Genomic DNA, 22651 nt, shown 5'->3' on the forward strand with positions numbered 1-22651 from the left:
TATGGTGAGCCATGATTTTTGCACTTTACTACACACACACACATATGTGTGTATATGTACACATATATGTATATATATATTTATATAAATATATATATACATATCTATATATATATATATATAGATATATATACATATGTTCAAAGGGGATAAAGTGAAGCACAGAGGGATGATGAACTCTGGGCTCTTCCTATTGTCAAGTAGAGCTATTTGAAGTTACACATAACCCAGTTACAGGAAAACCAACGTGTGTGTGTGTGTGTGTGTGTGTGTGTGAGAGAGAGGCTTTTTTTTTTTTTTTAGGAAATAGAAAGAAACAGATGAATGGGGATAAAAGTGGAGAGAGTGACTGAGAATGGGAAATAGAGGTCAATGGAAGAAAGTGAGAGACAAGGAAGAAGTGAATGGGGAGGGAAGAGAAGAGAAGGAGAGAGGATGGCACTGCCGGCGGAGGAAGAGAGGAGCGCGGCGTGCGAACGGCGAAGATCAAGACTTCTGTCTTCTAACGCGGCATGAAAATATATGTCATGTTGTCTCTCCGCTTGCTTGAGTGGGAGGGTGATAGGGTGAGAGACAGGCTGCTATTGTCCTCGGGGACAGTATCAGCTCTCTGTTCAGCTCTGCTTCACGCTGGTGTCACTGTCACCGAACCACACCGACACGCAGCAGAGCGCGCGAGAGAGAGAGAGAGGGAGAGAGAGAGAGGGAGGAAGGGGGAGAGAGACTACCAATGACAATACATTCAAATTCTAAACCGTGTCATCAGCAGCATTTTATATCCGTGCTCGTCTGAATTTTGAAACCCTTCCTGCTCAGTTAAAGGTAATAAATATGAGCACGGAATGGAGAACAAAACCGCATCATCAAGAACAGTGGGGAGAAATGATGCTGATTGCGTCTGACCTTTTGCCGAGGTCATATTCTCGATGTCGGACAGAGATTTTATGTCTCAAAATATGTCCACATGCTTTGTGGCCCTTTACCCTACGACCGGTTTCAATTAAGGGGATTGTAAAGCTGCAAGGTGAAGAGATTTGAGCGCCGAGATTCACTGTTGACCTTGGAAACAGAAGTTGAGGAAAGCGTGTCAGCACAATGTAGTAGCTCCTCTCGAGCGTTCACTCGTATCACTCTATTATCCTTTAATAGATAGTTTTAATGGAATTGTGGGCATATTTTTTTCCTCCCCTGATCATTTTAAGGAGCTCCTATAATGTTGGCTTAAAAAACATGATGGAGTCCAGAAACTAATGGAGCTTGTGGTGGGATAGTTTCTAACATCGAAGTGTCCCAAGAAGACACTTGGCTTCTCTGTCTGTGGAGAAATCAAACGCTCGTGAAAAGATACTGTGTAGACTTTGCTGTACTGGCCAACCACATTAACTAAACCATGGAAAATGTTTGACTTCTGGTACATATGTGTACGTTTTATTCCTCGTGCAATATGATAATCAATAGGCCAGGGCAAATTAAGACTACTTCCTGTCTCATCACGGTGGCGCTGCTCAGATGAAAGAGGGAAACTTATTGGGACTTGGGATGTTGTGAATAAATGGAGAAATTTCCATATCCAAATATACGGGAAAATTGGCTTGTAATTCTGACTTGATTTAAAATGTCAGTTAACATCTTCCTGAAAAGTTAATCTGCCCCCTTAGAGGAAATGACACAATAGACTAAGGCACTGATGAGTGGACACCAGTGTGATTGACAGTTGGTATTGTCAAATAGGTGCTTGGTTGTAGGTGACACATGGAGCCGGTCGAATCCCAATTTTGAGGAGTTCATTTTAGGGCTGCAACTAAATAAATTTTTTTCTTAAATAAACAATTACTTGAATGTTGTGTGTTCCCCTCGAAATGACGAGGTTCTCAAATGTCTTGTTTAGTCCACAAACCGAAATGATTTATTTTCAATGATTTCTTTGTTATATGAGTAAAGAAACCAGAAAATATTCACTTTTAAGGAGCTAAAATTAATTACAAAAGATGATTAAATTAACTCACTCCATATTATCGGTTCAATTGATTAATCAGTTGATCATCGCAGCCCTAGTTAATTTAGCAACCGGACGTCTATGTCAATTTCCATGTACAGTTTATGGTTTTAAAGCTGTTATGGGGACTTTGTGGTGTATTTTATGCTGCAATTTCTTTTTAGGGAGATGATGTTGACGCTTTGAGGAACAACCATGAACTTACCTAGTTTTTTCTACCTAAACCTAACCACATTCATAACTAGGCAATGGTTATCTTTCAAACCGACGAGTGCAGTGTATGACCTGGGGACTGGTTAGTACTGGGAGAATAGTTTGTCAAATATAGTGAGATTTTATACCTGGTGTCCTTCAGACTTTGTGACAACAGTTAGTGGAATAACAGCTCATGTGGACTCGTTTGCAGAGTTCTGACCACGACCTCATCCTCTATTTCTCACATGGCTTTGACCCAACCCATATCTCCCAACTTCAGCCACTGACCTCATTTAGGCTCTTGTGGTTGAATGGAATAAAATCCCCACAGTCGAGTTTCAGAATCATCGGAGCGGAGGCAGTGAGAGCAACACCTTAATACCACTGCTTTCTGTTGAACGATGACAAGAACTGTGATATTTGCTCTGAAACTGGACACTTTTAACGCACAAGACAACCGTTATTCTTTGGCGAGGCTGGTCACAACCAACACAAATATGCCTAATATGACCTTAAAAGAAACAGTGGCATGACTTTACCAAAATTAGTCACAAGCAAAAAAACAGATTTTCCAGATTGATACTGAATGTTTTGCATACTTTGGATGGAAACACAGCAAAACCGCGTCACGCCAAATCCATCTCCAAGGAGAGATAAATTACCTTGTAATTTCCACAAGAATTTTTCACCAAAACTCCAGTCTCATGATGTCTCCAAAGCACAGAGAGATGGAAAGGAATGATAGAGGGAGGCAGAGAAAGAGAAGAGAACAATGGCCAGTGGAAGTCGGACTAAGAGAGAGAGAGAGAAGTGGAAAAAATGGTTGCATGGGTCATATTTCGGGCCATTCCTCTGGAAAGTTGATCTGACGGAGGGGCAGATGGATGCGCACGGATGTTTTTGCAGCATGTTTACATTCTATCACAGCCGTGAGGATCAGAGAGGTGTCACACTGCAGCATGGGATCAAGGAGCCGTTGAGCCAGCCTTCTTCCACATTCTGTCATTGGATAAACTCCCAGCAATCCCTCAAAAATCTGCAGGGAAAGAGTTTAGTGGCTGGTCACAGATTGGAAAGGTGACGTGAGACATGGCACAGTGGAAGTGATGCAGAGATAAGCAAAGCAACACGACTGGCTTGAGAAGAGACAGATAAAAAAAACCCGGAAAAGTCAAGCAAAACTATCAGATCTGACGGAGGGAACATTTGTGTGTAGGGATGCACAACACGTATGATCGGATATCGGTAAAACACTCTAAGATCCACCGTTATGACTAATGACTACACCAATAGACTAAATAAGCTGCAACCCCCTCGACTGCTTTAGTTGCATCAATATTCATACATTCACTATGGCCTACAATTAGTCCCATCTCCATCCTGACAACCAAAGAAGTCGGGACATGTCCTTATGTTCAAAGTCAAGTGGGGACTGGCAGGGTTAGAGAATGACACCACATCACATGAACTACACACACATCACATGTAGTAATGTCTTGGTCTGGCCTGTGACCACAGGTTCTGGTTTCCTGTAGTCTGCCAATGCAGGGTCAGGGAGTTGGACTGACTTGTGCTTTGACTCACTCTGGCTTCTAGGAACTCTCTCCGCCATCAATACACATCAGCATCATCACTTGCCACCCAAGTGTGTATATGTGTGTGTGTGTGTGTGTGTGTGTGCGTGCATGCATGTGCTTTCTCAACCAGTGCAGCACAGTGTGTGTGTCTCTGTTAAATCACATGGTTCAGCTTTTCCCCCGCGTGCCTGCTGCTTGGCCTATTTCCATGGTAACTAGCCATGGAAGATGTGGACGGACACACACACACACACACACACACACACACAGACACACAAACAGCCAGCCAAATCTTTTTTTAAATCCTCCATCAATTTGGATTTGTTCAGTGTTTTTTCGAATTTCCGATGAAGGCGGATTGATAGATAGATAGATAGATAGATCTGATTGATCGATTATCACCCCACCTTGCCATCCCAGACCATGCGCCCATCGCCATGGCAACAGCCCATGCTTGTTGCCTGCTTGCCGCAGCATCCCTGCGCCCTTTGGCCTTTCGCCAGGGGGGAGCTGTGGCAGCAGCGTAACCTGACAACCAGGCGAGAGGGAGCTTTGGCAAAGTTGGTGAGCTATAGGGGGAGGGAGGGGGGGAGGGGGGACGGGGGGGGGGGTTAAGATGGCAGGCAGGACTGCGGATTTGTTAGTCACTGCCCTATGGTGTTACGCAACTTCATTATACACACACACTCATGCACACATACTGTCTTGTGACAAACACACACAGACTGCCTCATTTTTGTTTCCGTTTTCCTCACCTCACACACACACACACACACACACACACACACACACACACACACACACACACACACACATTTCTGCTGTGCATAGAAGTGCTCCAGATAAAATCCCTGATTATTGATCAGAAAGTTACACAACATACTTCTTCCAAACAGCCTCTGTGTCATATCACTGCCGTGTCACCCTGATAAATATTGCTGCGTTTGTCACTTTCAAGGTTTGCGGCGTAAAAACAATGAAAACTGCACATTTAAAGCTGCAGTGATCACTTATTGTGAATACACGGTTAGCTTCTGAAGACAACGAAGCAACATTAGATGCAAGATGTTCAACTAAAACTGATACTAAGTCTAACTTTGTGTACAGTTGAATGTTTTGTTTGCTTGTTTGCTGCACGCCGCCTGGATGGGAAAAAGACAGTAGCATTGCAAATGTGTCTCTTTAACTGCTGTGATTTAGATCTAATAATTGATACGACGTAGTTTGCTGACGTTATGTTAGTCCAGTGCTGTTTTGCAGACACTGTAAGTATCGCAGGAGCTGCTTGCTAAAGTTTGCTCAGCGTGTTCCTCTAATTAGATATTATCCAAACATTCGGGACATATTTGCTATCTGTGAGGGGTCTCGTCTTTACAAAAAAAACAAATAAACCCCTATGATTAAGTTCGATTGAAAAAAAAACAACAACAAACAGAATGAAGCAGTTTCATTAGAATAATAAAAAAAGAAAAATCAATGCGTATAATCTCGCTAAAGGAAGTTCTTAAAGGAGTCCTAACTGCTTACTTTCTTTGTGTCTTACAGGCAAAGTTAAAGTGAAGAGAACATGGAAGGAGTTTCCACACGGGAGCAGCAGTGCCACCTAATCGACATTTATCTGACAGAAGCAGCCAAAGGACACCTTGGACAAGCTCTCATGTCCTCAAACACAAACCACTAAATCCAAGGAGCTAAAAAAAGAAAGGAAGCAAAAAAAACAAAAACAACAACCACTCGCTGCAGCAAGAGGACTGATTCAGATTTGTGAAATACGGCTGGAAAGCGGGAGCAGTTTATGGGTGCCAAATCCTCTTCCAGGACACATCACTTCTCCTCGATCTACTGTCACCACCTCCCTTGTCTCCATCCCTTCATTTCCTCCTCCTCTGCCTTTGTCTCATTCTCCATCTTTCTCTCTCATGGGAGTGACATAGAGGCCGTCGCTTGCTCTGCTGCCCCGCCTCTTCCCCTTCCCCGCCGCGCCGTGGAAACGGGGGCGTCCGGGTAGTGATGTCGTGGAAGAGGAACTATTTTGCATCAGGCGGCGGAGCAGTAGGCGGGGTGCAGGGGCTGGTGACCCCGAGAACCATGACCTCGATTGCACCCAGCAAAGGCCTCAGCAACGAGCCGGGACAGAACAGCTGCTTCCTCAACAGCGCTCTGCAGGTCAGTCGTGTAAACACACTCCCAGACTCAGAAAGTGTTCAACGAGTGAGGGCTTCTGCCCATTTCTGCCCTGGGTGCAAAGCTCCATTTCTCTGCTTTTTGGTATCTATCCATCCATCTTCTACCGCCTTATCCTCCATATGAGGGTCACGCGGGGTGCTGTGCCAATCTCAGCTGACATAAGGCAAAAGGTTTGAGTTACTGTCATGAGAGGTACGCATGTCAAAGTCAAGTCATCACCTCAATTCACAGGCTCGTGTCAAAACCTGTTTTCCACAAAAGTGGAAGACACGCGTGACCTTGGTTTAGTGACTACGAATAATTTAGGCATTTTCCACTAGAGATGCTTTTGCAGTTAAAACAGAAAATGCAGTGTTCTCTGTTACCAAAGCCAAAGAGGGAGGCTGCAGTGGAGGCCAGCAGAGGATCAGAAGATGATGTCCAGCTGAACGTGGATTGGAGAGAGCTCAGACAATCTCTAAAAAAAAAATATTAAACACGCTGACGTAATCTGACTTTATGTCATCGTCACTTGTACAGTTACCTTCTGTTCCCTCAAACTGGACAAATTTGGTTTAAATTGAAAAAGAAAAAAAACGACTGATTATCCGGCGTGGGTGTAAAGACCATTATATAAAAGATGAAAATCTGCATTTTAATCTCACGGTCGTCATTTTCTTTCAAATCAAATGTGCCGGGGTCCAGAGCCAGGACAAGCAGAACATGTATTAGTGTGATAAACCCAGACTGACCGCATTTTTAAAGCGTAGTGTATCCTCTTGTGATATGTCATTAATATTTGAACACGATTGGCAACGATGGCTATTACTTCCTGAGACGTACTTAAATAAATATGAATATAATCTATATTTTAGTGGCGTAAATGCTAAGACACACATCCGTGCGTGTTTGGCTCCAATCCGCTCGGTACTTGAATGCGACAGGAACAAGATCGGTGTGGGTTCTGGTACAGCTGCCAGTCTGTCTTCAGTGTGGACATTCAGTTTGTGTGTGGAGATGCTTACACTGCGCTGCTGCTGCTGCTGCTGCTGCTGCTGCTGCATCTCTACAGTCACACACACACACACACATTTTCTCTTCACTCCTCCCAAGACTTCCTGCTGGCACAATCATACCCAAACACACACACACACACACACAGTCAGAGAGAGAGGTTGGAGTAAGCTGAGGAGGAAGGAAGGTGATGGACCAGAGGCTTAGGGAGAGTTAAAGAGAGCGGAGGAATAGATGAAAGGAAGAACAGAGGGGAGAGGAGAAGAAGAGAAGAAAGAGGGATGAGGAGCATACAGTATGAGAAAACTGAGGAAAGGACTAAAGGGGTTACTCCCAAGAGAACGAGCGGAACCAAAGAGTCAAATAAGGTAAGAGAGTATGAGGGGAGTGTCTGCGGCGAGAGGAAGCGATGGGGGGTGAGGGGGTGAGGGGGTGAGAAGAGAAGAGTAGTGAGATGAATGAAAAGACAAAGTGAAGGACGTGAAGTTTATTTGTGAAATGAAAAATGTCTCCGTTTTTGAACGGAAGAAAAGTGGGCCACTTGAAGGACACACTCACAGAGAGGGGAGGAAGTTTGAGAGGACACACGTGAGGACAAACTAAGTATTGACACGTGTGTTTGGGCACACATGGCTGTCTCTCTGTGTGTGTGTGTGTGTGTGTGTGTTTGAGATGATCAATAATGGGTCAAAGTTTAATCTATATTAGTGTTCCTATGTTTGATTGTGGGTGTAATCTGCCTTTCACCCTATGTCAGCTGGGATTTGCACCAGCACCCTCATGTGGAGGGTGAAGTGGTAGAAGATGAATGAATGAATGAATGAATGATTGATTGACTCATGAGGGTTCATGTAGTGTAAAAATGACCATGCAGATGCTTTGAAATCGCTCGAGCACCAAATGCTGACTGACCATGGTAGGGATGGTCCAATGCTACTTCTTCATGTTTGATACAGATACCACAACCTTGAGTATAAACCAATATCCATATCAGTCAGATACAGTCTTTTTAAAATCATCTATTTTGCTTTTTTTTGTTCTTTTAACCTAGCACATAGCTCACATCATCACTGCAGTGTGACAGAAACGTACGTTCCTCATACTCGGCCTGTGCCGTGTGAAGCATTCATGTGGAATTTAGTTCTTCTTTTTCCAATATCCAATCCAGTTATTTTGACCTGTATCAGAACAATACTGTATCAGCTAATCCCCGGACTACGGCGGTGGAGATAGCAACGCATTATTTCTTATTAAAAAAAAAAAAAAGAAGAAGCTTTCTGACGATTGAAATCTGATCACCGAAGAGCTAAGCCGGACTTGTTTGTTTGCTATAAAGTTTAAGGCTTGAACTCGGAGCACACTGGAAGTAAGATAACTTCACACTCCTGCCTCTTTGCCCCCTGAGGGCCCCTTCGAGCGAGGTACTTAACCCCGACTGCTGCAGTGGAAGTGCTGCAGGCGGGAGCAGTGTCAGCAGCAGCAGCAGCAGTGTCAGCAGCAGCAGCAGCAGCAGCAGCAGCAGCAGCAGCGGTTGTTGTGGATACAGTAATTTAATGAGCGTGAAGGAAGGAAGGTGCTGTGAGGTAAAGCGTATACTTGCTCAGCAACTTTTCATTGTGTAAATAAAACAACTAAAAGGAGTTTTAGAGTCCACTGGATTTTTGTTTTTTTTTTCAGCAGAAACACTTACCATGCAGCAGATGTAGAAATAATCGTTTTCCTTCAGTAACTATGAAGCTATGGAGTCAGACAACCAAGGTAATGCCCCCTGGCAAGATACTACACCGTTCACCTCTATAGACGTATATACTGGACCAATGCTTCTCAAACTCTTTATATCAAATACCACCTGAGAAAATATTGAGCTCTTGAAGCAACCCCATTATCACCAATGTTAAAATACAGTGGTGTAAAGAGGCCGTGCCCTGTCTGCAAGGATTTACATTACACTGCCCGCTGCTAACACTAAGCCTTCCAGTGACAACAACGCCGGTAGACTCCAGGGTTGAATGTTCGTTTTCAAACGCATTAAAAGCATGAGAAGGATTAGATACAGTCAGTCTGTCAAGTTTTGTGATAGATCGGCCGATCTTCACGGATTTAAAGCGCGCAGAGAACTTCGGTCCCGTTCATTTTTGACACGTAGGCTGCCAAGATGGTGGTTCATAGGGGCCGAGTTATAGGGTAACAGAGTTTGAACGACTTTGTTTACAGATTTATAAACACGGACCGATTTGAAGTTATAGGAAAGATGGAAAAAAAAATATGTCCTGATGATGACCAGTATATATAGATATGTTAAAAGCTCAAAGGGTTAATATTAAAAATTTCTAAATAATCCAAAAGCGATCAAATACAAAGAAGTCATGTGACATTACCGTCTGTTGTCGTATCAACATTTCTAAACATTTTAAAACAATAATTAGTGTCAACAACAGACCGCTCAAGTGTTCACCTTGATACTCATCACAGAGCTGGTTGCTGATGTGTTCTCGCACCACAAATTTGCTAAAGTTCAAAGTTCAGCTAAACTCATTTAAACGCCTCTGCCACCAGATACACATACATTAGTGGATACAGGACCATTTCCTTTATAGATTGCTTTATAATTTACTCCACTTTGATTTTTTTAATCAAAGTGGAGGTGCAGGATTGCTCCGGAAGCACAATGAGACTTCCAACAAAAGAGAGCCATGTTTGTTTGTACTTGGGGGGGAAACACGAGTGCAACGACTTTAAAAAGCAAAAAGGGCCTTATAGTGTACATGCTCTCCACTCAGTGCTGACTTCAACGATTGTGAGCAGGTATGAAGGTCAGTGTGGAGGTCAGGGCGTAATGAGAGGCACAAAATGCTGAGCTTCAACATTTTCAACTACTTTATTAAACAGCCTTTTTGACTTTTCACAGTAAGAAAAACAAACAGGTAGGCAAGGTAAGGTATAAACGATAAAAAAAACATGGCTGAATTCCATTTAGCTTACATAGGACTCTTAAGTTTTCACGTACAAATAGGTAGCTGGACTACGCAGTTGAATTAGGACCACTGTCCTTGTCCCAGTACACAAACATTAGCGGGGAATCGATTTATTGAATGAAGTGTGTCAGCCTCTGCTACACTAGGTGGTAATATGCCCTCTTTCACCTTTTTTATATTGGCTGGTTTCCAGTTAAGCTGGCGGCTAGTTGTTAACTCGTCAAGCGCCATTACGAGTCTTCTTACTATCCATGAACTTAAAAAAAAAAACCCAGTTATTTGAGATGGCGAAGCATTAACTCCTTGTCGGGAGATAAAATGTAGCGGCCTGGATTTCACCATATTTTTCACGCTGTTCTACTCCTTCTGTGTACCGGCTTCGTCTTTTATTGCTGGGTCTAAACCTGGGAATTGGAACTGTGGATTGTGCGTAGATCATGTAGGCCAGTTTGGGTCTGATGAAACACACACACGCAGTCATTTGACCGCATTATCCGAGTGTGCGAGTCCAACATTGGATTCAGTACAATTTTAATCAGACTAATATGTCTTTAAAAGTCCAGTTCTAGCCTGTGCTTAGCTGCTATAATAAGTTAAATATCTGCTTTGACAGAGAACTGAGGTCAAAAGTTCAGTGGATCTATGTGATCATGCAGAGTAGATACCAACAGTAGATTATACATATATATATATATATATATATATATATATATATTCATATATCCCTTTATTGTCTACATAGAATGCTGTATGAACTGTGTATCCCCTCATTGCTCACTGTGACAGTGATATTTCCGATCATGAATGACAACAGCTGCGTCTCTAATTCTCCTCATGCTTGTGTGAGGAAAGGAATTAAGATTTTTAAGAATTTCTTTTTACATTTATCACATAGTCACATTTTTCTGGTTTTATTCTTTGTGTCACATGATAGAGTGATGGCTGCACTTCCTGTCTGTGTGCGCTGTATAGTACATTCAACAAGTCAATCTTACATTTTTGCACCATAATAATATTAATTTAAATTATAATTTACATTGTATTGTATGCTGACAAAAAGGTGGCTCATGTATGATGCAGACTGTGTGTCTAATCTCATTTGCTGCACTGGATTTAACACATTACATCAATATATGATGTCATTTGCTGTGTTCACAGATCGTCATTCCCACCATGTGAACATAAATTATGTCCAATCAATAATAAGCTTTAGGTCGTGTGTACAGTTCTAGAGGCCATATTTTACCGACACTTTTCAACTTATTATATCATTAATGTCACTTGTGGCCACAGTTGCTGTGAACCAGTAAGTTTAATCGGGACTTAATAACGTTCCTTAGAGGAATGAGTGTCCTCAATTTCATTTTGTTTCGTGGTTCACGCCACTAGTGTAGTGTGAAGCACCAGAACCCAGTCCACCCCACTGATGTGGTTACGTTGTTCACTTTCGGTGCTTTTCCACCAAACAGTTCCAGCATGACTCGGCTTAGCATGGCTCGACTTTTCCATTAGTGATAGTACCTGGTACTTTTTTTAGTACCTGCTCTGACAAGGTTCCAAGTGAACTGAGCTGACACTAAAACGTGACGTGGACAGACTGCCGGCCACTGTGTGGTCCGAGAGTCGCCGTCGTCACAGGAAGAGTCGTTAGCGCAACGTCCGAGTCAGGAATGCCGAACTGTAGATCAGTTAAAAAGACTTAAAAATCCCAAAAAACGCGTTAATCTCCAACATTCAGCGAGGACATTTCTAAAATCTTAATATTAATATTTAACAGAGGAGTCTGGTCATGCATGCAGGAAGTACTGAACTAATCTTTTTAATGAACCGATTCTAATGATTCAGTACACTGAAAAACTGCTTTGCTCGTCACTAGTTTGTCATGCTTCGTCACAGCAGACGACCCCGCCCACATAGAGGAGGTACTATAGTCATGGAAAGAGGCGTGTCTTATACCAAACCGAGCCGAGTCAGGCCGCGCTGTGCCGAGTCGTATAGTGGAAAAGCGCCACTTGTAATGCTTAAGATTTTAGTCTCGGTTGATTTGATGACACCTTGAGTTAGCATAGAAACAGCAGAACAATTAAGATAAAATAAAGGTCTTTTTAAGCTGCTATCCTGAGCTTACTTTTTTTTTAATAATACAAACAAGGACAGTCTCATCAAAGGCCACCACAATCAATCAATCAATAGGAATGTTTCTTCCTTGAATGTCATTTTTTTTTGTCATTGAAATTGCAAATACAAGGAGCAAGTGACTTTAAAAAAAAAACAAAAAACAGATTTTTTATTCTGTGCATGTCTCACTCTCACTTTTTTTTTTTTTTTTTATGTTTCTACAGTAGTTTATTTTCCCCCACCAAGAAACTTCTGCAGTCTTTCCATTGTTTTAAAGCCGGGGAGAGACGAAGGACAAAGAACAGGTGAAAAGGGAGAGGGGAGAAATAAACGTTACAAATGAGAGCAGAGCGGGGGGAGAAATGTGGCGTGTGTTTAAGAGGATGAGGGGGAAAAACGAGGGAGATAGATAAATAGATGGATGGATAGTAATAAAGAGAGATGGGCATGGAGAGAGTGTGCCCTCCTTGTGGCTGCTGCAGTGCTGTGCATCGAGCCGATTCATCACGGCCAAATAAACTACAGAGAGAGAGAGAGTGAGTGAGAGAGAGAGAGAGAGAGAGAGCGAGAGAGAGAGGTGGGGCAACGGGGGGGTTTGTGGGGTGTTGGGGATAGAACACATACACTAGCGTCAGCATGCAGTCTGTCATCCTCCACCCCCTCTTTCCTCCACCTATCACTCTCTCCTTAACACACACACACACACACACACACACACAAAACGCAGACCTGTATTGCTAAGGTGGCACTATACGTGTGTGTGTGTGTGTCTATATACACACATACATATTGTATATTGTAGGTGTGTGTATGTGTGTGTGAGTGCTGCATATTTCAGGGGAAGCCTTGGGGACAGAGTTGTGTCAATATTATCTTTCAGCTTGCTGAATGAATGTACTAAAAGCTCTTTCCTCTAATTATACATTAGTGAGAGAGAGAGAGTGTGTGTGTGTGTGTGTACATGCATGAGTGTGTGAGGGCGAGAGAGACAGTAAGACGAGGTAAGACACGATTGTCTTACCTGCGTGCAGTCGTTTCTTTGGGGTATGCAATGGTCGTTTTCCGCGTTCTTGCTGTAATGTATGAAGTCGAAAAGCTCGCGCGGGGGAAGTGGGGAAATGGCTGAAAGCCACACAGAGCTGCAGTCTGAGGTGTGGATTCTCTGCGTCCCTCTCTCTGTGTTGGATTCAGTTTCAATTGAATTTCAAAGCCACATGAACCCAAAACATCAAACTGAAGTTCGTAACCAGAATCAATGTCATCGCTCGAAGTGAGGTTTTCATGACACTCACAGTGGGATTCCGCCTGTGAGCTGTGTGTTAAATATCACACAGAAACCTCATGGTTTTCAGCCAAACCTCTTCCACACTGTGACTTTGTGATGAGTTGTTTTTAGACACGTCACATACCCACAGTCCAAAAACATGCAGATTAGGGGATTAGGCAAATTGGACACTCTAAATTGACCGTAGGTGTGAATGTGAGAGTGAATGGTTGTTCAGGGCTGATATACTGTTCTAGATACATGTACACGTACCACGTCATAATAACACTTTCAAATATTCCCGTCACTGTCACTGGGAAACACGTCAGACAGCCTGTTGTGTCACCGTGAGCCGTCATGTCTTCATTCTTGACATTAATGATTATTATACTTACTGACTGTATAACAATACAATGAGTGTAAGTAACCTCATATCTAGATACAGGATCTCGAGCGAGTCGATCAGAAGTCGATCTTTTCGTTGATCGGCTTTTTCTGTGCGTGTGTGTGTCTTGTCTCCCAGGTTTTGTGGCACCTCGACATCTTTCGCCGAAGCTTTCGACAGCTAACGACGCACAAGTGCATGGAGGACTCGTGCATCTTCTGCGCCTTGAAGGTAAAGACGCTCTCACCTGTGAAACCCATTAGTGAAGGGGATTTTGTCCTGAGTGGAGTGATGTGATGTGTCTTGATACGAGTGACAAGAGTCCTGACGTAAAAAAGAAGTAAATCAAATAACACACTGTAGATTTTAAACGTCATCATTCATTCATATGCAATCCATTACACACAGGTGTAGAATTCATCTAAAAAAAATAGGTTTACCTGGTGTATGATGGGACCTATGTAACATTTTATGGTGTGCACTTTGTTCCTTGTGCTTTGTGGGAAAGGTAACTGCTGGCTTTAATGTAGACGTGCCTATAAATGAGTGAATGACTGCATGAATGAATGAAGCAGTGGCTTTGTTCATGGCAGTAGAGCAACTTCTAGGTGTTTGAGGTGGATGAGAGGACTGTTACCTACCTAGTTCCCTTCCTTCCTTACCTCACGTCCCTGTCTTTCCTTTGTTAAAGGAGCTAAAATCAGTGGCAAGTTCAGCGTTAAGAGGTTTATATTCCCCTCTTCCTCTCAGTTAAGACTTTGATTCTAAACACCTTTTGCAGCACTTTAAATTGTTTGACAGCCTGTCTTTATTTGTATTATTATATTTGCTGCCTCTTTTTCTCTCACCGTGGTGTAGAGGGGGAAAAAAAAAAAAAAAACACCGCACACTCTGCACGAGGCCATTTTTTTACCAGTAAGGAGCTGCTTAGAAGCAGCCAGTGTAAAAGCTTTTCTGACATAGTTACAGGTTGAACCACTGTTGTGTTCCGCCAGCTGCTGCGCGCCGAGCGGAAGATGATGACGTGTAACATCATGAAAGCCTCGTAATGAACGAGACTTGTGCGGCGCCCGCTTCGGCCATTTGTTGCGTCGCCGATGACAATAAGTGTCTGAGTGAGGGGAAGAGTTGTGTGTGTGTACGTGTGTGTGTGTACGTGTGTGTGTGTGTGTGTGTGTGTGTGTGTGCGTGTGTGCGTGTGTGTGCAGCACTGGCGATGTGTGTGTTCCACACGCTGTTCTGTCTCATGCGCCTCTCCGTAATTAATTGGCCGACTGAAAGTGCTGATCCAGCAGAGCCAACGCTGGAATGGTGCTGCGCGTGCACACACACACACACACACACACACACAAGCACATAAACACACACCAGTACATGCACACAAATCTAACTTGCATGCTGCACACGTTACACTGCGATACACACGTTCAACAAGATTCTCACAAATCTTTCTTACCACGCAAGGATGCTCCTCATACACACACACACACACACACACACACAAGACAGAGGCTTGTATAGGAATCAAAGGAACAATCGACATGTTAAGTGTTCGCATTCTCAGTTTTTATCACCCGTCCTTTGTCGGATATAAAGTGAGTCTTAAAGTCGGCGTTGTAGCCGTAGTTACCACAAGCAAAAGGGGGGGATTAAAGTCTCCGAATAACCAGGCGAGACGTGCGCCAAATGAGCTTTAATGGCATGTTAGCTTTTCAGCCATCCGTTGAGCGCAGCCTCAAGAGACGAATGGTAACTGTGGGCTCTTTTATTTTGGAGGCGTCATGTGTGAATTTTGGGTTTATCTCCAGCAGATAAAGGGGCCCGCTGTCGTAGTAAACACGAGTTCTGAGGCTGCCTGTGGCGGTTCCTCCAGAAATCACTGCAACACTTTATCTCTCTCAACAGTCAAAACACACACAGTTAGATGCATATACCTACGACACACACACACACACACACACACACACGATAAATAGGAAGAAGGGGGATATAGGAGAGGGAAGGGGAAAGATTCATGGATGTAGGAGTTGGTGTAGATTGCTCCTCTCGTCACATTAAGACCACCACATGCATGCTTGTGCGTGTCCGTGCACACACACACACACACACACACACACACATCTCCCTCTCTTACTCACTCAGCCTCAGCTCTCCTCCTCTCCTCCTCTCCTCCCTCCTTCACACTGTAGGGTATATTCCCCCCTCCATTCTCCTTGGCGCATTGCTGCAGTCAGCACACACGCGCACACACACACACACACACACACACACACTGGTTTCCATGACTTCAGAGGACACTACGTTGACTTACTTTAATTTCCTGGAGACTCACTCTAACCGTAACCATAGCGACTACTGACCTAACCCCAACCGTTACCTTAACCTAACCCTAACCATACGAACCATGCCTCCACGTTAAAATTGAATTATTTACATTATGGGGACTTGTTTTTTTTGTCCCCATAAGGAAGACAAGTCCCCATAACGTGACTGTGTAAACAGATTTAGGTCCCCACAACATGAGTAATACCTGGGACACACACACACACACACACACAGTGCTCCTGTCAGCACGACTGCATTACCCTCCCCGTTGCCAACTCTCGGCCTGCACACACTGAATCATACTCGCAGACTAAAGCCTACTGTTTTACAGCGCTCTCGCTCTCTGCGATCACGACCGTCCGCAACTGCTAAACGACGATAAAAAACATCACCTCTGACACTTTGAAACAAGCAACCGCAAAGAAACTTAGGAGACAATCTCAGATCCCTGTGGATCTGTGACGTAAACTGGTCGAGTCCAAGTGACGCGTCAGCATTCATTCACCTATTGGGAACTTCGTGGGAGAAAAGTAAAACTCGCTGGTGTCATTGTGAAAGAAATCCAAGGGTTTTAATTTTAGGTAACCATGGAGATGTGAGGTTTATATTTATATCATGAAACACAAACATCTCTTTGAATTTGTTTAGTATACATTTACTTTGCCAAATAGGTCTTGGTGTGAAGTAAACTATGCAATATTTAAAGCAATGTATTCTGACACCCTTACATTATTTTCTAACAATATAATTTATCATTTAATAGTAAAAAACGAAAACATTCTTTTGTTCCCAACCTCTCACAAGTGTCTCATCTCCGTTTCTAGGCAACGATAAATCACTTCTTTTGCTATCCTGACACACTGATAATCAATTCATCTAAACACATCCTTTCAATCAATAACCGTACAATACTTTACAGCAATGCCCTGAGCAGTCTTTAGTATTTGCAGCGTTCAGCTAAGACTGTGATCCCACCCTAACCGAGCAGTGAAGCCATAACCAGAAACGCATTAATCGCGCTTTAATAACTCGCCGCTGTTTTGCACTAAATATAATCCGCTCTTGTAGAATCAGCGATAACTTTGAGTGGTTTCTAAGAGGCAGGTGTTCGTCTTCGTCCGTGGCCACGGTGTCCACTGAGTCCCACACCTGAAGTGAGAGTGCTGTGATTTTCCACTCACTCACTCCCAGCTCAGTTACATTGCAGTATCTGAGTGGGATCACAAACTGGTGTGTTTTCTTATTTCACATCTTCAACATTATCCTCTGTTTTGACTCGGCCCTACAATGCAGGGACGCAGTGATAAACAAACTTAAATTAGGGGTTCATGGGATTCTTCATGCCTTCATGTCATGAATTAGTCCCTAATCCGAACTCCAAATGACAAAAAGTATTTGCATCTTTTTCGCTTTCATTTGTGATATCTGTCGAATGAATTTATAACTGGTTAAATAAAGCTTAAATAAAACAAATAAATAGTCATTCTTACAAGAAATCAGTCACAGTCACAGTTTCTTTAACCTTTAGTCTTTATGTTTACTAATATGGATTAAAAACACTCGATAATGTAGCAGTTTGACGTTGTGTGCGTTTGGTATTTTTGCATTAAAATACATCAGACATTAGTTTCCTGTTGACTTTTCTGACTGATATTTAAATTTAGATTTAGATTGGATATTCAATTCATGTCAAACTTTCTCAGTAGGTCCATGGAACTAAATAAAATAAAATAAAAAGTACAACCACAGCGATCAATTTAGACAACATTTATGCAGAGGCTAAGCTGTTTTTGTTTTTGATAATCAAATATCATCATATCTCCTGCAACATGTTCATAAACCAAGTTGTGAAAAGTATGCAAAATAGATCAGCTCATGACTGCGGAGGCTTTGTGTTTGATTGTACATTCGAAACGCAGCTAAAAATGGAGCCCGTGTGGAACGACACAAAGAGACGAGTCGTGTTGGAACAGCTTTGTGTCACTTCATGTCGTGTTTGTGAGTCTTCTGGACGCGGAGCACCTGCTGGTTTCCAGCCAAATAATCACTGATTGAATTATCGCTTGGACAGACGACCAGGTGCTGCTCCCAAGCGTCACACTGACACCTGTTTTTGGGACTGTTTATTTAAAAAAAAATAGTTCGAAACGTGATAATTATGGAAAACTGAAACCCTATAATAGCAGTTTTTTTTATTTACAGTGTGCACGTATCGCCGAGCAAAGAACACACAATGAGCAGCTATTTCCCGCACAACATCCACACAGGACTGAGGCAGAAGAGGTTCCGCTGTCATGTATGTTTCTGTCAATCAAAACACTGGTTCCGCCTTTCAAAGCTTTTGTCCAATCACCATCGAGCTCAGTGAAGAAAACCTACTCTGTGCCGTCCCATAGAGAAACAGTTGAAGCTGGACCTTAAGTGGCGATTAAACTAGTGACACGTTCTAATCGCATTCCAGCGCACGTTTGGTATTCAAATGCAAATACAACACAGTACATATTTGATGACATTTAAGAGGAGGCTGAGCTTCTCTTGCCGTCTTAGAGCAATCACCACCGGAGGAAAGCATCCACGGTGTTTTTTCCCCCCACTTAAGACGTCGCCACTATAGCCACAATCAAATATTTTAGTCCCGCTGCTTTAGTTTGGACTGAATATTAATGTTCCACCTTAAATCATCACATCATGTATTTGTATCTTTCAACCCACATGAACCACAGAGTGATTGTTGTTATCTAAATACTACTAAAACCACTGTTACTGCCACTCTTACTACTAAGTACTGGTATTTTTATATGAATAATAAGTAAAAGAACCCCAGAAAGCATCTACCTCCACCAAGGCTGCTCAGTAAAGATCTCCTGATCTGTTCTGTTGATACTGTGGAGTCCTGATCTGATACTTGTATAACAGCTGCACAGGTCATCTTATTTTTTTTTTTTTTTTTTAAAGGTCACTGTCATTGAAATAAATAATATCCCTGATCCCAGACTGAAGTTTAGAGATACCGGAGAACAATAAGAAGAACAGACTCCTGTTGTGAGGCAGTAGTAGAATTAAACTGCAACATGTGTGTGCGCACAAGCACTTTTAGACTCGATTTTCATTAATAGAGGTAATGTAAAATAAATGCCCCTGCGAGTCTCACCCAAATCAAGTCCTGCTACATTCTACAACTGAGCGACATGAAGAACCTGTGCACTAAAGTCGCTGACAGCTGGAAAACAAGAGATCAGGGGAGAGGTGATCGGGGTGATTGCCAATCTCCGAGGAGTCCGATACTTGAGATCGGAGATCAGCAATCGCCTACTTGAGATTAGGATCGGGACATCGCTACTGAACAGTACATGGAAATGTGTCCCTTTTATATCTCTATATATAGTTTGAAATCTTTATGCTGAATTAGCAGAAAGAAGTCATTTGTGCAAAGTTGGATTTAATTCAAATTTACCAAATAAATCAATAGCTTATTTAAAATTGCAGACCGGGGGAGGGTCATGTTACCATTAAAATAAGAGCAGAACAGAAGGACTAAATCACTTATTTCAAATCTAAGAATCCAAACTGTTTTACTGAATCATTTAAGCTTTTAACTTTAAGTTTTTAGTAGTTACAGCATCGACACCACATGTATAGATCAGGTCAGCCGAGCTTTCCATTAAACAAATGAGAAATCTGTTTCTGTGAACAAATGTTAGATAAGAGCAAAGCCACCGTCTCCTGGACAGATGTTGAAATCAGGGCTGCAGCTCATGTTTTTGATAATCGATTATTTTCTCGATTCACCGAGGAATCGTTCGGTCCATAAAATGTCAGACCAGCGTTTCTCAAACCTGGAGAGGATGATGCTCTCAAATGTCTCGTCAAAGATTATTCAGTTGGCATGATTTCTGAACCAGAAAATATTCACATTTAAGAAGTTGAAAAGTCGGAAAAATTGTTTTGATTCCTTAAAAACACTCAAAAGCATCGACACATGGAATTGTTAAAGCGGCATTAGGGCAAAACAGAAATGATTGTGTATACAACACTTTCTTCTCCATATTGACCGATCCCCCTCTTTGGTCTCTCGATGTTGCCCTTGAAACACGCTTAAGTGGCCTAGCTTTCCTTCTGTGCCACGCTGCAACAGTTTGATTTGGTTTCTGTTTTATCGCTACAAACCACTCGGAGAGCAGTTTTTATCGGGGGAAAAAAAAAAATGTGTACTACAAATGGCATTTATTATTGATACGGGCTGATATTGAGGCCCGCTGTGCTGTGGGGGGCGTTTGTTTAAGTCCGGCCTGGGTGTTGTTGTGCAGCCCCTTTGGTCCTGACAAGCTGACAACTAGCTTCACTGGTTCTGTTTTATGGATCAGTTGACAGAACACGGTGCTGATTTACTGAACAAATGTGTTAAAAGGGTTTGGTTTCACTCTGAGAGAATTGATAATGATGATAATAAATAATGAAAAAAAAACACAAAAAAAAACGTACACTAACACACTGTGTACACACACGCGTGTGTGTGCATGGACACACTCCAACAATGCAGGGGTCTCTCAGGAAAAGCATTTAAGGTATGTGTGTTTTTGTAGCAGTAAAATAAAGAATTAATGAATTTCTTTATGGATGCGTGTGTGTGTGTGTGTGTCTGCAGAGTATCTTTGCTCAGTTCCAGTTCAGCAGTGAGCGTGTGCTGCCGTCAGATGCACTGCGGAGCGCTCTGGCCAAGACTTTTCAAGACGAACAACGCTTTCAGCTGGGTATCATGGATGACGCTGCCGAGTGCTTTGTGAGTCTGCGACAATACATGGGCACACTCTCACACACACACACACACACTCTCACACACTCTCACACACACATTGGACAAGTGAGGAAGCTTATTTGAGGAACTCCCGGGGCTTCGCTGCAGGGATAACCAGTGCAGCAAGCTCAAAGTAATATGTTCTGCATTGTGTTGTTGGGCCATTTTGTGTAGCCGCTGCATTTCTGCACTTACGAACAATTCACACGTTTCCAATTAAGCCTTAAAGATGGATGTAATGTAATAAGGTTGCATTAAAACTGTGAAGAATATCAAGAGTTGTAATGACTGCAGAATGACTTGTGTATACAGTATAGTGTGCGGTAGGCCTCAGTTATATTAACATTTTCACTCCGCTGCTGTGTCATTTAATCTGTTACATTCATTGTCAAATCAGTTGTTGCTGTGTGTGTTGCTCAGCATCGCAGTGTTTAGATCCTGCACACAGGAAGTGGTTCATTTTACAACAGCAACAAAGTGTTAGCAAAGCAAACAGGTCGGAGTATGACTGAAAACACAAAGACGTTCCCACAAAAAGCCTCAGAAGTGACTTCTACTGCAAAAAAACCCGGTCATTCAGCAGTTGTAATGGGATTAACACTAAACCCCCGCCGGCCTGTAGACACACTAACGCACCCTCAGGTATGATAGCGGTGCTTGACACAGTCACTTCTCTACACAAAGACCAAACAGAGGCAAAACAATAATAATAATATTAATAATAACAACAACAACAAAGAAAACCACGTCAATGATATCCCCCTCTCGTCTGTAGCCAACAATTAATGTTGCTTGAACAGAAATCAGTGGTATCACTGAACCTCCACTCTTTCCTTTTCATGCTTAGTCAGTCAAATGATGGCAAAAAAGACCCAAAAATGGAAAAAAAAAGCCCTTTTTAACTTATTATTTCCATTGGCACAGTGGTGCAGCGGTCAGCCCTGTTCTATGTTCTATGTTCTCCCACAGTCCGAAATAAAGGTGGGTCAAAATATCGATTCAGTTATATATCATCGTCCTTCCCCGTGCAATGCAATAATTAATACGCCAGGGCAAATATTGATATTTTAATGAACAAATTAAGGTGCCAAAGAAGAGGGAGTTCACAGTGGGATAATGGTGGAGAAAGCGGCGTTAAGAGACGCTCCATCCACGGTCAACACGCAGACTTTATGCATGTGCGAATAAATGGAGAAATCATGCCCTTTTATCTTTTCACAGGTCGATATCGCGACGTACTGCTTTATTATTGTCTCGCAATATATTGATTATCACAGAATCGCGGTATCGTGGACCATGTATCGTCCCGTGAGGACGCCCCCCCCCCCCCCAGTCCTAGAAGACATGAAATAAGACTCTACATGTCCTGTATGTGCGAGGCCTGAGTGGCCAGTGACCCTGTCGTCACATGTACCGCACATCTCACCCAGTGTCACCTGGGACTCAATCTGCAAAATGATCGGCGGGGAAGTTAATGAATGAATTCACGAAAGGGTAAACGAGAGAGTACATCATTAGTCACAGGTTTTCATTTGTTGTCTTGGTGCTTTTTCTCACAGCACTTTGTCTCCTGGAGCCTTCCTGTTGCTTTCAGTTTCAGACTCTCTCTCTCTCTCTCTCTTTCTTTCTTTCTATCTGCCTTACAGACCTCCACAGTGTGCGTGTGTGTTTTATGTGCGCGCCTTAGAGCCGCTGTCTGATCGATTGGTAGTAAATGTGTTCGGTCAGGAAATCCGTCGGCTTCGTATGAAATATAGACGCTGCTCCCACAGTCGGATTAACAAGAGAACCAACGGAGAGGAACCATCAAACACACACACACACACACACACACCCATACT

The 22651-nt window shown here is 42.7% G+C and overlaps 1 protein-coding gene across 6 annotated transcripts in view; it reads left to right on the forward strand.

Annotated features, from left to right (window-relative positions):
• usp54b (ubiquitin specific peptidase 54b) overlaps positions 1-22651 on the forward strand; it is a 53120-nt gene that overhangs the window by 5656 nt on the left and 24813 nt on the right. For 5 of the 6 annotated variants that reach the window (XR_009234198.1, XM_058620876.1, XM_058620874.1 and 2 more), the window contains 3 exons: positions 5314-5934; positions 13829-13921; positions 20661-20795. Coding sequence is in view for 5 of the 6 variants with exons in the window: in XM_058620876.1 (XP_058476859.1) it covers positions 5779-5934; positions 13829-13921; positions 20661-20795 (384 nt within the window). In the remaining variant the exon portion in view is untranslated. Of the gene's footprint in view, positions 1-5313; positions 5935-7101; positions 7317-13828; positions 13922-20660; positions 20796-22651 lie in introns of those variants that run through there. The other variant, XM_058620873.1, reaches the window with a different exon arrangement.

This window comes from Solea solea, chromosome 21 (genome assembly GCF_958295425.1).
Source record: "Solea solea chromosome 21, fSolSol10.1, whole genome shotgun sequence".
Taxonomy (NCBI): domain Eukaryota; kingdom Metazoa; phylum Chordata; class Actinopteri; order Pleuronectiformes; family Soleidae; genus Solea; species Solea solea.